Source organism: Pristiophorus japonicus, chromosome 11 (assembly GCF_044704955.1).
Source record: "Pristiophorus japonicus isolate sPriJap1 chromosome 11, sPriJap1.hap1, whole genome shotgun sequence".
Classification (NCBI taxonomy): Eukaryota; Metazoa; Chordata; class Chondrichthyes; family Pristiophoridae; genus Pristiophorus; species Pristiophorus japonicus.
Window position 1 is genome coordinate 122,540,112 of NC_091987.1, and position 14,157 is coordinate 122,554,268.

The window sequence follows — 14,157 nt, forward strand, 5'->3', positions numbered from 1 at the left end:
ACAACTTGGATAAATGTGAGGTTATCCACTTCAGTAGGAAAAACAAAGATAAAAGTATTATTTAAATGGTGATAGAAACATAGAAACATAGAAACATAGAAAATAGGTGCAGGAGTAGGCCATTCGGCCCTTCTAGCCTGCACCGCCATTCAATGAGTTCATGGCTGAACATTCAACTTCAGTACCCCATTCCTGCTTTCTCACCATACCCCTTGATCCCCCTAGCAGTAAGGACTTCATCTAACTCCTTTTTGAATATATTTAGTGAATTGGCCTCAACAACTTTCTGTGGTAGAGAATTCCACAGGTTCACCACTCTCTGGGTGAAGAAGTTCCTCCGCATCTCGGTCCTAAATGGCTTACCCCTTATCCTTAGACTGTGACCCCTGGTTCTGGACTTCCCCAACATTGGGAACATTCTTCCTGCATCTAACCTGTCTAACCCCGTCAGAATTTTATATGTTTCTATGAGGTCCCCTCTCATTCTTCTGAACTCCAGTGAATACAAGCCCAGTTGATCCAGTCTTTCTTGATAGGTCAGTCCCGCCATCCCGGGAATCAGTCTGGTGAACCTTCGCTGCACTCCCTCAATAGCAAGAATGTCCTTCCTCAGGTTAGGAGACCAAAACTGTACACAATACTCCAGGTGTGGCCTCACCAATGCCCTGTACAACTGTAGCAACACCTCCCTGCCCCTGTACTCAAATCCCCTTGCTATGAAGGCCAACATGCCATTTGCTTTCTTAACCGCCTGCTGCACCTGCATGCCAACCTTCAATGACTGATGTACCATGACACCCAGGTCTCTTTGCACCTCCCCTTTTCCTAATCTGTCACCATTCAGATAATAGTCTGTCTCTCTGTTTTTACCACCAAAGTGGATAACCTCACATTTATCCACATTATACTTCATCTGCCATGCATTTGCCCACTCACCTAACCTATCCAAGTCGCTCTGCAGCCTCACAGCATCCTCCTCGCAGCTCACACTGCCACCCAACTTAGTGTCATCCGCAAATTTGGAGATACTACATTTAATCCCCTCATCTAAATCATTAATGTACAGTGTAAACAGCTGGGGCCCCAGCACAGAACCTTGCGGTACCCCACTAGTCACTGCCTGCCATTCTGAAAAGTACCCATTTACTCCTACTCTTTGCTTCCTGTCTGACAACCAGTTCTCAATCCATGTCAGTACACTACCCCCAATCCCATGTGCTCTAACTTTGCACATCAATCTCTTGTGTGGGACCTTGTCGAACGCCTTCTGAAAGTCCAAATATACCACATCAACTGGTTCTCCCTTATCCACTCTACTGGAAACATCCTCAAAAAATTCCAGAAGATTTGTCAAGCATGATTTCCCTTTCACAAATCCATGCTGACTTGGACCTATCATGTCACCTCTTTCCAAATGCACTGCTATGACATCCTTAATAATTGATTCCATCATTTTACCCACTACCGATGTCAGGCTGACCGGTCTATAATTCCCTGTTTTCTCTCTCCCTCCTTTTTTAAAAAGTGGGGTTACATTGGCTACCCTCCACTCCATAGGAACTGATCCAGAGTCAATGGAATGTTGGAAAATGACTGTCAACGCATCCACTATTTCCAAGGCCACCTCCTTAAGTACTCTGGGATGCAGTCCATCAGGCCCTGGGGATTTATCGGCCTTCAATCCCATCAATTTCCCCAACACAATTTCCCGGCTAATAAGGATTTCCCTCAGTTCCTCCTCCTTACTAGCCCCCCCGACCCCTTTTATAACCGGAAGGTTGTTCGTGTCCTCCTTCGTGAATACCGAACCAAAGTACTTGTTCAATTGGTCCGCCATTTCTTTGTTCCCCGTTATGACTTCCCCTGATTCTGACTGCAGGAGACCTACGTTTGTCTTTACTAACCTTTTTCTCTTTACATATCTATAGAAACTTTTGCAATCCGTCTTAATGTTCCCTGCAAGCTTCTTCTCATACTCCATTTTCCCTGCCCTAATCAAACCCTTTGTCCTCCTCTGCTGAGTTCTAAATTTCTCCCAGTCCCCAGGTTCGCTGCTATTTCTGGCCAATTTGTATGCCACTTCCTTGGCTTTAATACTATCCCTGATTTCCCTTGATAGCCACGGTTGAGCCACCTTCCCTTTTTTATTTCTATGCCAGACAGGAATGTACAATTGTTGTAGTTCATCCATGCGGTCTCTAAATGTCTGCCATTGCCCATCCACAGTCAACCCCTTAAGTATCATTCGCCAATCCATCTCAGCCAATTCACGCCTCATACCTTCAAAGTTAGCCTTCTTTAAGTTCTGGACCATGGTCTCTGAATTAACTGTTTCATTCTCCATCCTAATGCAGAATTCCACCATATTATGGTCACTCTTCCCCAAGGGGCCTCGCACAACGAGATTGCTAATTAATCCTTTCTCATTACATAACACCCAGTCTAAGATGGCCTCCCCCCTAGTTGGTTCCTCGACATATTGGTCTAAAAAACCATCCCTTATGCACTCCAGAAAATCCTCCTCCACCGTATTGCTTCCAGTTTGGTTAGCCCAATCTATGTGCATATTAAAGTCACCCATTATAACTGCTGCACCTTTATTGCACGCACCCCTAATTTCCTGTTTGATGCCCTCCCCAACATCACTACTACTGTTTGGAGGTCTGTACACAACTCCCACTAACGTTTTTTGCCCTTTGGTGTTCTGCAGCTCTACCCATATAGATTCCACATCATCCAAGCTAATGTCCTTCCTAACTATTGCCTTAATCTCCTCCTTAACCAGCAATGCTACCCCACCTCCTTTTCCTTTTATTCTATCCTTCCTGAATGTTGAATATTCCTGGATGTTGAGTTCCCAGCCCTGCTCATCCTGGAGCCACGTCTCCGTAATCCCAATCACATCATATTTGTTAACATCTATTTGCACAGTTAATTCATCCACCTTATTGCGGATACTCCTTGCATTAAGACACAAAGCCTTTAGGCTTGTTTTTTTAACACCCTCTGTCCTTTTAGAATTTTGCTGTACAATGGCCCTTTTTGTTCTTTGCCTTGGGTTTCTCTGCCCTCCACTTTTCCTCATCTCCTTTCTGTCTTTTGTTTTTGCCTCCTTTTTGTTTCCCTCCATCTCTTGCTTGAGAAATGTCGATGTAAAGGGACCTGGTCATTGAAAGCAAACATGCAGGTGCAGCAAGCAGTTTGGAAGGCAAATGGTATGTTGGCCTTCATTGCAAAAGGATTTGAGTACAGGAGCAAGGATGTCTAACTACAGTTATACAGTGCCTTGGTGAGACCACACCTGGAGTATTGTGTGCAGTTTTGATCTCCTTATCTAAGAAAGGATATACTTGCCATAGAGGGAGTGCAGTGAAGGTTCACCAGATTGATTCCTGGGATGGCAGGACTGTCGAATGAGGAGAGATTGAGTCGACTAGGCCTGTATTCACTAGAGTTTAGAAGAATGAGAGGAGATCTCATTGAAACGTATAAAATTCTGACTGGGTTGGATAGACTGGATGCGGGGAGCATGTTTCCCCTGGCTGGGAAGTCTAGAACAAGGGGTCACAATCTCAGGATACAGGGTAGTAAATTTAGGACCAAGATGAGGAGACATTTTTTCACTCAGAGGGTGGTGAACCTGTGGAATTCTCTACCACAAAAGGCTGAGGAGTCCAAGTCACTGAATATATTCAAGGAGATAGATAGATTTCTAGACACAAAAGGCATCAAGGGGTATGGGGATAAAGCAGGAATATGGTGTTGAGATAGAGGATCAGCCATGATCGTATTGAATAGTGGTGCAGCCTCGAAGGGCCAAATGGCCTATTCCTACTCCTATTTTCTATGTTTCCTCATAAGTCAACCCCCTCATCTCCGGAATCAACCTAGTGAACCTTCTCTGAACTGCCTCCAAAGCAAGTATATCCTTTCGTATATATGGAAACCAAAACTACATGCAGTATTCCAGGTGTGGCCTCACCAATACCCTGTATAACTGTTGCAAGACTTCCCTGTTCTATTACATTAAATGCTCCAAAAGTATTAAAAATATTGATTGCATAAACTCCTAAATTTTCTTTTTTTTTTTAAAAAAAAAGATGCCATTCCCATTTTCTTATGTAACGCATGGTCAACTATACATTTAACATAGGGGAAAGAAAGTTAAATAGAAAAGTGATTGTGTTTTCCGTACTTTGATCAGTAACACCCTAGGTAGTACACAAACGTACCCTGTGAGCATAGTGTAAAGGAGAACACCAAGACTCCAGATATCACAAGCTGCATCATATCCTTGCCGCTTCAAGACCTATAAAGTATAATACATTGAAATAATTAACAGTCGTTAAGGTTTTTATACAAAATAGGAATTGTAAATCCTAATAGGCACAGTGTGAGCAGCACTGGGCTCCACACTATAGGAAGAATATTGAGGCTTTAGAGGGGGTAAAATACAGATGAACTAGAATGCTGCCTGGTATGATGAAATACAAATACAACTTGACAAAATGGTTCTTTTTTCATTAAGAGTAATGCATATTATGGAGCAATATGAGATCAGTGTTTAAAATTATGAAAAGACGGACAGGGTAGATCGAAGTACTGTTTCCAGTGGGTTTTTTGGGGGGGGGGGGGGGTGTCGTCTAAAATGAGGGGCCACAGATAGAAGATTAAACGCAAGAGATTTAGAACAGACAGGCATTTCTTTAGAGTTGTGAATTTGTGGAATTCACTTCTGCGATTAGTGGTTGAGATAGAACCTATGGTACCATTCAAGATCAGATTGGATAGGTGGATGAAGGAAAAGGGATTGAAGGGATATGGGAACAGGGCAGGTAAACATTTGAAATATTTGCTCGCATAAAGGATAAACACTGGCATGATTGTTTGGGCCAAATGGCCTGCTCCCATGTTGTATGCATTTCCATATAATTTAGCAAAATAGTTAAAAGGCCAAAACGCTTGGGATAACAATTCTAGTGAATAGTGCATCAGCAGTTGTTACACTGAACAAGAATCAAATTGCTACAACATAATTATTGGAATAGGTGAAGTTCTACCAAATGTTTTTAGATTCGTTCCTGGGATGTAGACATCGCTGATAAGGTCGGCATTTATTGCCCATTCTTAATTGAACCGCTGTACTCTGTGTAGTGAAGGCACTCCCACAGTGCTGTTAGGGAGGGAGTTCAAGGATTTTGACCCAGCGACGATGAAGGAACGGTAATGTATTTCCAAGTCAGGTTGGTGTGTAACTTGGAGGGGAACTTGCAGGTGATGGTGTTCCAATGCAACCGTTGCCTTTGTCCTTCTAGGTGGTAGAGGTCGTGGGTTTGGGAGATGCTGTTGAAGAAGCCTTGGCAAGTTACTGCAGTGCAACTTGTAAATGGTACACACTGCAGTCATGGTGGGCTGGTGGTGGAGGGAGTGATGTTTAAGATGGTGGATAGGTGCCCATCAAGCAGGCTGCTTTGTCCTGGATGGCACTGAGCTTATGGAGTGTTGTTGGAGCTGCACTCATCCAGGTAAGTGGAGAGTATTCCATCACACTGTTGACTTGTGCATTGTAGATGATGGAAAGGCTTTGGGGAGTCAGGAGGTGAGACACTCGCCACAGAATACCCAGCCTCTGACCTGCTCTTGTTGCCACAGTATTCATGTGGCTGGTCCAGTTAAGTTTCTGGTCAATTGTGACCCCCAGGATGTTAATGGTGGGGAATTCAATTATGGTAATGCCGTTGAATGTCAAGGCCGGTGGTTAGACTCTCTCATTGGAGATGGTCATTGCCTGGCACTTGTGTGGCACAAATGTTACTTGTCACTTATCAGCCCAAGCCTGAATGCTGTGTCCAGGTCTTACTGCATGCAGATATGGACTGCTTCATTATCTGGGGAGTTGCGAATGGAACTGAACACTGCAATCATCAGGAAATATCCCCACTTCTGATGGAGGGAAGGTCTTTGTTGAAGCAGCTGAACATGGTTGGGCCTAGGAAACTGTCCTGAGGAACTCCTGCAGCGATGTCCTAGGGCTGAGATGCTTGACCTCCAACAACCACCTTCCTTTAATAGTAGTTATGACTTCAGCCAATGAAGAGTTTAACCCCTGATTCCCACTGACTTCAATTTTACTAGGGCTCCTTGATGCCACACTCAGTCAAATGCTGCCTTGATGTCAAGGGCAGTTACTCTCGCCTCACTTCTCAGCTCTTTGGTCCATGTTTGAACCAGGGCCATAATGAGGTCTGGAACCATGTGATCCAGGCAGAACCCAAACTGAGCATCGGTGAGCAGCTTATTGGCGAGTAAGTGCTCCTGGATAGTACTGTCGACGGCACCTTACATCACTTTGCTGATGATTGAGAGTAGACTGATTTGATGGTAATTGACTGGATCGGATTTGTCCTGTTTTTTGTGGACAGGACATACCTGGGCAGTTTTCCACATCATCGGGTAGATACCACTGTTGTAGTTGTACTGGAAAAAGCTTGGCTAGCGGCGCACCTATTTCTGGAGCGCAAGTCTTCGGAACAACAGATGGGATGTTGTCGGGGCCCATAGCCTTTGCTGTATCCATTGCGCTCAGTCGTTTCTTGATATCACTTGGAGGGAGTCGAACTGGCTGAAGACTGGCTTCTGTGATGGTGGGGACCTCAGGAGGAGGCCGATAGAGATCATCCACTCGGCACTTCTGGCTGAAGATGGTCACAAACACTTCAGCCTTGTCTTGTGCACTCGTGTGTTGGCCTTTGCCATCATTGAGGATGGGGATATTCATGGAGCCTCCTCCACCAGTTAATTGTTCCATTGTCCACCACCATTCACGACTGGATGTGGCAGGCCTGCAGAACTTTGATCTGATTTGTTGATTGTGGGATCGCTTTGCTCTGTTTATAGCATGCTGCTTTCTGTTTAGCATGCATGTAGTCCTGTGTTGCAACTTCCCCAGGTTGACATCTCATTTGTAGGTACACTTGGTGCTGCTCCTGGCATGCTCTTCTGCACTCTTCATTGAACCAGGGTAGGTCCTCTGGCTTGATGGTAATGATAGAATGAGGGATATGCCAGGCAATGAGGTGACAGATTGTGGTGGAGTACAGTTTTGTTGATGGTGATGGCCCACAGCGCCTCATGGATGCCCAATTTTGAGCTGCTAGATCTGTTCTGAATTTATCACATTCAGCACGGTGGTAGTGCCACAAAAGACGATGAAGGGTATCCTCAGTGTGAAGATGGGTCTTCTTCTCCAGTTACCAATGCTGTAATGGACAGATGCATCTGCAACGGGTAGATTGGTGAGGGCAATGTCAAGTAGGCTTTTTCCTCATGTTGGCTCTCCCACCATCTGCCATAGTTTTAGTCTGGCAGCTATGTCCTTCAGGACTCGACCAGCTCGGTCAGCAGTGCTGCTACTGAGCCATTCTTGGTGATGGACATTGAAGTCCTCCACCGAGAGTACATTCTGTGCTCTTGAATACTAAAACGTTATTGGCAAAAGAGCTCAATAATCGGAATGGCAGCTCTACTGATCTTAAGCTAACAGACATACTTTTTTGCCTTATTTAATGATGTTGCAAGCCTTTCAACTTTTGTACTTATCACAATGGCAGCAGGATTTCAGTTATACCCTCATATTATTGCAGAATTCCCTACAGCATATCTATAAATAAAAGTCTATTTCTAACAAGCCTTTACCGCTGTGAACATCTACTTTACAAGATATGTTGGGTCAAATGTAACTATTACCAGAGTCAGAATGATAGAAGTTCAACCCATAGTTCAGGATTTGAGTACCTAATGTCGGCTCCCATTTCTTTTTGATTACGCCTCTGAAGAGCTTGGGGCTATTTTTCTACATTAAAGGAGCTATATGAATGCGAGTGGTTGCAGTATTGAGGAAGTGTCGTTTGTCATGAGTTTCTGTCTTTCAGGCGAGAGGTTAACTGAGGCTTCATCTGTCAATCAGGTGGACGTTGAAGATTCCACGGCAATATGGATAACTCATTTGTGGACACAAGTCACTAAACTTCAAAGTAATTCCTTTATACATGAAGCACTTTGGAACCATTTGAGACACAAGAAAGCATTATTACATTCTATCCTTTCACATTTCACATCTGGGCTTGAACATCTCCTCCCTTGCCATCAGGACCCTATGTAAATTGATTTAGAGCCGTCTTTACCAAGTTACTGCATGGCTTGGGACCACAGACAACTGCATTCAGGGTAACCATAATAGTGGTTAGTCTGGGAAATGTAAATGCCAATGATGCAATCGGTGCTATTCGGAGTTGTGGTTAAGGTAGATTGTTGGAGCAGTGTAGAGGTGGATTGACTAGCTGTGGAGAGATACTTGGAATTGCTTGCTGTCACTAGGTGTTCCAATCTCTTAACATTGCTCACCTTGATGAGCAGAAAAATTCACAGAAAATAAAGAAAATTTAGGGTATGGGAAGGCAGCTGAACAATTATTAGAAATGACTTAAAAAAAAATCTTAATCCCCTCTCCACTTTACTGTGCCACCTGTAACTAGGAAGGCTCCAGGTCTTTGCTAAAGTCATTCTGGCGCCTTGCCTGGGATGACATGTCCTCCATCCCTGTGGAGAAGTACCTGTTCACTAGGAATCTCTAGAATGGCACAGCTGAAATAGATGGCTCAGCATGATGGGGAAAGTGGAGACATGAGTCTGCATCCTACCAGCCCTGCAGTGTTTGGTATTCGGACACGCTGCACCACTCCAATAAACAGTGATCAGCATTAAACGTTTCATTGTTTCAAGGGGAAATTAAATTAAAAATTTTAGTAATGTTTCAGCAAAAGACAGAAATAAATCACTAAGTCTTACCTCAGGAGCAACAAAATTAGCTGTGTAACATGGAGTCATGAGAAGACCATTATCAGCACGCAGCTGCTTGGCAAATCCAAAGTCACAGATACGAATCGATTCTGGATTGCCCGACTCATCCACATACAAGATGTTGCTCGGTTTCAAGTCTCTGTGCACCACCTAAATACATTAAAATACATTAACACGATGATTGGAGAACTTTTCAATTGCTTTTTATTATTGATGCACTCGCAATGAAATGCTTCCCGAGAGTGGTGAATTACCAAGACCTATATTAAAACTGTTTGAATATACACGAGTACTGTATGGTCTCCTGAAGTTGGTAAATGCACTTTGCATTATGTCACTAAGTGAATCAGAGACCAGAAATGTTTGGAGTTTATCCCTGGTTCTATGCTGAGTCAGCTGATAACTGCTGAGACAGCAGTGTAACCAATATAACTGCCTCAGTGTCTCAGGGTTAGAGAATGGAATTGAGAGAGAAAAAACCCATCAGGGTGTTCCTATTCCTGATGGCTAATTAGTACACGTGTGTGGACTTTTGATAATGGCAGGATCGTGCTCATTTATGATTAATCCCATGGCTGAATAGGATTTTGACACTCAAGTGTTCATTTTTAACATACTTTGGACCATAAGTGAGGGAACTATACTTGTATAGGGCTCCCAATACGAATAAAGGGAGAAACTGGAGGGATTAAAAAAAAGCAAAATTTGATTTCACAGAGATCTCATCAATTCCTTACGTGTTTTGCTTTTGTGCGAATTTGAAATTGATTTTGGAATTGAATAGAAGTGCATCAAAATTCAGTTATTAGATTTCTTCAAAATGTTAATTCTAGCTGGTTTTCATTTTGGAACTGGAATTTCAAGCCAACCAATGAAATTAAAGTCTCCTTCTTCTGGCACTAAAGGGGTTTAAGTGAAATTCGTTTGGGCAGTGTCAATCAAATTCCTAGGAGGATGAATCAGTATCACAACATTATCTTTACTTCAGCACTAACCGGCAGTCACAGCAAATGACAAGGGTGGGAACCAACGTTCCCGCTAAGCTGTGCAGCAGTCTGGAGGTCCTACACAGGCTGCTCACAGGCTTTTATATGAGAGAAACCGTGCATGTGCAAAAATTTGAATGGGCGGCAAGCCACTTAAAGGGACCGCGCACCAAAAAAAAAGAGGGAGCACTGGTGGGAACTGTGGCAAAAGCAAGCATTACATCTGTGAGTCGAGTGCAAGTGCTCTTCCCAGTTTGAGGATTAAGACATGTTATTGGGAAAATACTATTTAATTCTGCACCTATCCAGGCTATACCTGATCTTAAGAGTGCTTGATGCAGACAGTAAAAAATAAAAATGTTTCCATTCTCCCTCTGATATCCCTTACCTGGAGAACAAAACCAAAAAAGCACCGTCTGCATATTAACAAAAACACCTACACCTTGAAGCTCTCAGTAATTAATTTACATTAAAAATTTATTTTGCAGATTAACTTCACTTCTTAAAAAACACTGGTTTTCATCTCATTCTCTCCCAAGTATTCCTGTGCTCTGTACATTCACTATGTGAGATAATAGACCAAAGATGTGGTCCAGGCTTCCGCCAATACCATTCTTTAATCAGGTATTGGAACTGCACTAAATGACTGCCCCTCAGCTTTTCTCCCCCATTCTTGTGCACAAGTGCTTGGCCGCCACCTAACACTGCCCAGAACAGAACACAGGGGTCAACCGTAACGTGGGGAAATTACAGATGCAAACGCACTTCTACTTTGTACAATGTACATTACCATCACAGGACTGGAACCAGTCGGAGTGCATAACTCAGCAAAGCACTTAAATATTCAATGAAGGAAGGTCACAAAAGAAGAGTGGATGCAATTTAAGGTAAGCTCAGTAAATTGAACATTCACCCATAATTACATTCTAATCTTATCTATGGGGCTACCTGTTGAATATGACCATAACACAAAAATGCGAGCTTGGGCTGTAGAGCAGGTATATAAGGTCGGAAATAAACAAAATGGCAATACTAGAATCAGGATAGATGACTCTATTTCCTAACGACAATGGATCAAGAGGTTTAATGTTTTCCTTAATGAATGTCAATTCCCAAGTACAGCTAAAGATTCTATGTTGCTGTGGTACTTAAAGATCAAATTTGATTGAGTTGAACAATGATCTTAATTTGAGTTACCTTCCAGAGGATGAGAGTAAGCTGGCAGCAAGTATCACCAGCTACTGCCAACTGAGTTGTATTATTATAGAACATACTAAAAGGAAAATCAATGAGGGGGCTGCAACAGAGATCTCCAGCAGAAGCCCCAATGTACTTCATGCAGTTGAGCTCTACAATAATTTCATATTAATGGTGTTGAGTCACTCAGTATGGTAGGATCAGTAAAGAAATACATGGAAGAGGTTAATAGCTCTTCACACAGGCTCCCCAATCTGTGGCAGACATTAAATGTTCCAGCGTTTTGAATCATACTAGAGTGAGGTATGTAAAGTCCATTCTCAGCTGTCATTTAGCAATGAGTTATAGATTGTTATCTTGCATGCAACCAGAAATACTTTATCCTTACTCTTCGACATTTGATTCTCTACATCAACTCCACCATCACTGAAGTCCTTCTTTTAAATGATTGAATGTCAATCGACTAAACCATGTGGCCCAAGTCTCAACACAATTACTAGTTGTGAGCCCATCGCACAAAACTGGTCTAATTCAGCAGTAAGTAGTAACCTCACTCAGAGGCCACTGGTGCAGCAGAGGTGTTTTGTATTTGACTATGTTATACCCAAGCTGAAAGTGCTTCACGTTGGGTGACAAAATAACAAGCGCTCCAGCGTCGACATTACCACCTTGATGAGCACAAAATTCACCTCAAGAAATACTGGAAAGGACTCCAGAACAAAATCAAAGTTCTTAATTCTATTTCAGAAAATGCAAAAAATGTTCCTTTTTTGGCATGTAGTTCAAGCTCCAAAATAGAAATGGGTGAAGTGTTCCTGGAGCATTATCCCTTCACATTTGGCTCCAAGTACTCTAGGTTACCAAAAGGATTAAAGGAGCAGGTTGGGACAGAGCTTTATGCATGGAGGCTGAACTACACAGAATATATCAAAGTAGTATCAGAAATGCAGGGGTGGTACAAGGTTGGGGATGGGAAGAGGAGCCAGAAACTAAGAGGCCAACTTTGAGGAAGGACCAAAAGATAGTTGTCTTGATCTGTCTTTATCTGACACCAAAAGTAATACTTTCTAACAGCATGTCGGCAGAAACTCAAATCCCACATAGCACCTTACAAAAAGTCAAGGAAAATCCTTTCTACTGTGAGCACAGATATAACATGCTTTCAATGGTGAATCACAAGCTAAAGGAATGAGGCATTCTAACTTGGTTAAATGTTGCTTAGCAATGGATTTACCTAATGTTTTGTTGTCAAAGGAAACAAATACATCTGTCCTGGGTTCTAAGGGAATCCATTGACAATATAACATTTTGTTGGAAAGGAAGCATTTGGTAGCAGATAGATCTTCAGCATCATAGTTGAGACACAAATGAAATTCAGATACAAAAGAAAAAAAAAGACTATAGGTGCTATATCTGAAGGCCAAGACTAGGAAACTCTCAAATTCAGAAGGACAAACTGAAACATGCAGTACAGCATTAAGATCACAGGAAACAATTTGTTCAAATGGGTCAAATACAAGCATACACAAAACAAGATACACATCCCAGACCTGCATTCCTAGTCATACAAACCATTTAATTTTTGAGCTCTCTCATGAACCTGGGACTTGATTCACTGTCGCAATAATCTGCACCACAGTGTGCTTGATATTATTTATTTGGAGTGTGGCCAGAGAAAACATCTCCCATTTTTCTGGGAGCACAGGTTTCTTGCCTTGGATGGCTGTTTTGCCATACTTCATTTATGCAGGGAACAACAGAGAGAGAAATGGAAAAGGTTCTCCCAAATAACCTCAGTGGCCATGAGACATCAAAACCTGAAAAATTAGCTGCTGTAGAAAATTCCACCGAATAGTGGAAAGAATACTATTCCAAGCAGCATTCTCAGGACATAACATGTCTATTTGAGACAACACAGATATTCTGTTCAAAGTAAACCAAGAACCAGGAAGTAAATTAAGAACCAAGAACAAAGCCCTTTTCCTTACCTTTTCTTAGACACTTAGACGTTCTGAAGCATTTTCTGATTAATATATTACTTGCAATGAACTTCCACTGTGTAAACCAACTGTCATCGATGTTTTATCACAAAGTTAAGGCTTTCAAGTATGACTAGAATCTCCACTCCCTTGTCATTACGAAGGCAAAAACTGTGTGTGGATCAGCCCAGTCATATGGACAGAAAGACTTCGCATAACTGAAGATTGAGTCAAAATCCTGTGTTTGAAGGGGGATGGAGACTGTTATCTGAAGTTTTGTACAAAAAGGGGAATATTTCTCAAAAGAAGCTCCACTTTATTCTGTGACTTCAGGGCTCTTGTTCATCCTGTACTGACTACTGTGGCATCCACAGTGGCCATCCTTGACGTACCTGTCAATATTCCCAAAGGTGAGGTTTGTACTGATACCGAAGCTATATTTATTGTGACGACTTGTGCTTCTGCACTAGATTCCACTAGAGCAACACTGACAAGTAGCATTGGAGTTTTAGGGCAAGAGCCAGAGAAGGTGGAAAGCATGCGAAGAATCAAATACCCAAGACCAGGAATCAGGCATATCATTTTAAAATAGCTAAATTCAAAGGCATGAGAGAACAACTAACACAAATGGATTGGGGTAAGTTTTTCAAAGACACATTCAGAATAAGTGGAACACCTTTAAAGGTGAATGCTCAGCATAAATACATTACTAAAACTAACGAACTCACACTACGCAACCGTAACCCTAAATTAATTAGCAAGTAAAAAAAAAAGATGACTAACAAATCGTGCAGGGAGCAAGGGGAAGGGCTTCAATTGTGATTAATTTAATATGCAGAAACATGTTAAAAGGGTGATTAAGAGGAGCAAAGAAGGACTTAGAAAAAAGATAGCAGCAGAGGCTACACAGGTAAACAAATCTCAATACAATAGGAGGCAGAAAAAAAAGTGAAAACCCCAACAGATACAGACAAGCTTGAAATGGAGAATGAGTATAATAGCAAATATAATTAGTTCTTCCAAGTGCCTTCATCTATGCCCCACATTCTGGAAATCCCACCCTAAACCCCTCTCCCTCTAAGCTCCATCTCATTTAAGATTACCCATTTTATTGACCAGTATTGAGTTACTCATTC

The 14,157-nt window shown here is 42.3% G+C and overlaps 1 protein-coding gene across 6 annotated transcripts in view; it reads right to left on the reverse strand.

Moving 5' to 3' along the window:
- The window catches only part of LOC139276257 (ribosomal protein S6 kinase alpha-3), a 169,985-nt gene that overhangs the window by 14,833 nt on the left and 140,995 nt on the right, over positions 1–14,157 (reverse strand). For all 6 annotated transcript variants that reach the window (XM_070893979.1, XM_070893978.1, XM_070893977.1 and 3 more), the window contains 2 exons: positions 8,848–9,009; positions 4,233–4,309 (listed from right to left, as the gene is read on the reverse strand). In XM_070893979.1, the coding sequence (XP_070750080.1) occupies positions 4,233–4,309; positions 8,848–9,009 (239 nt within the window). The remainder of the gene's footprint in view (positions 1–4,232; positions 4,310–8,847; positions 9,010–14,157) is intronic.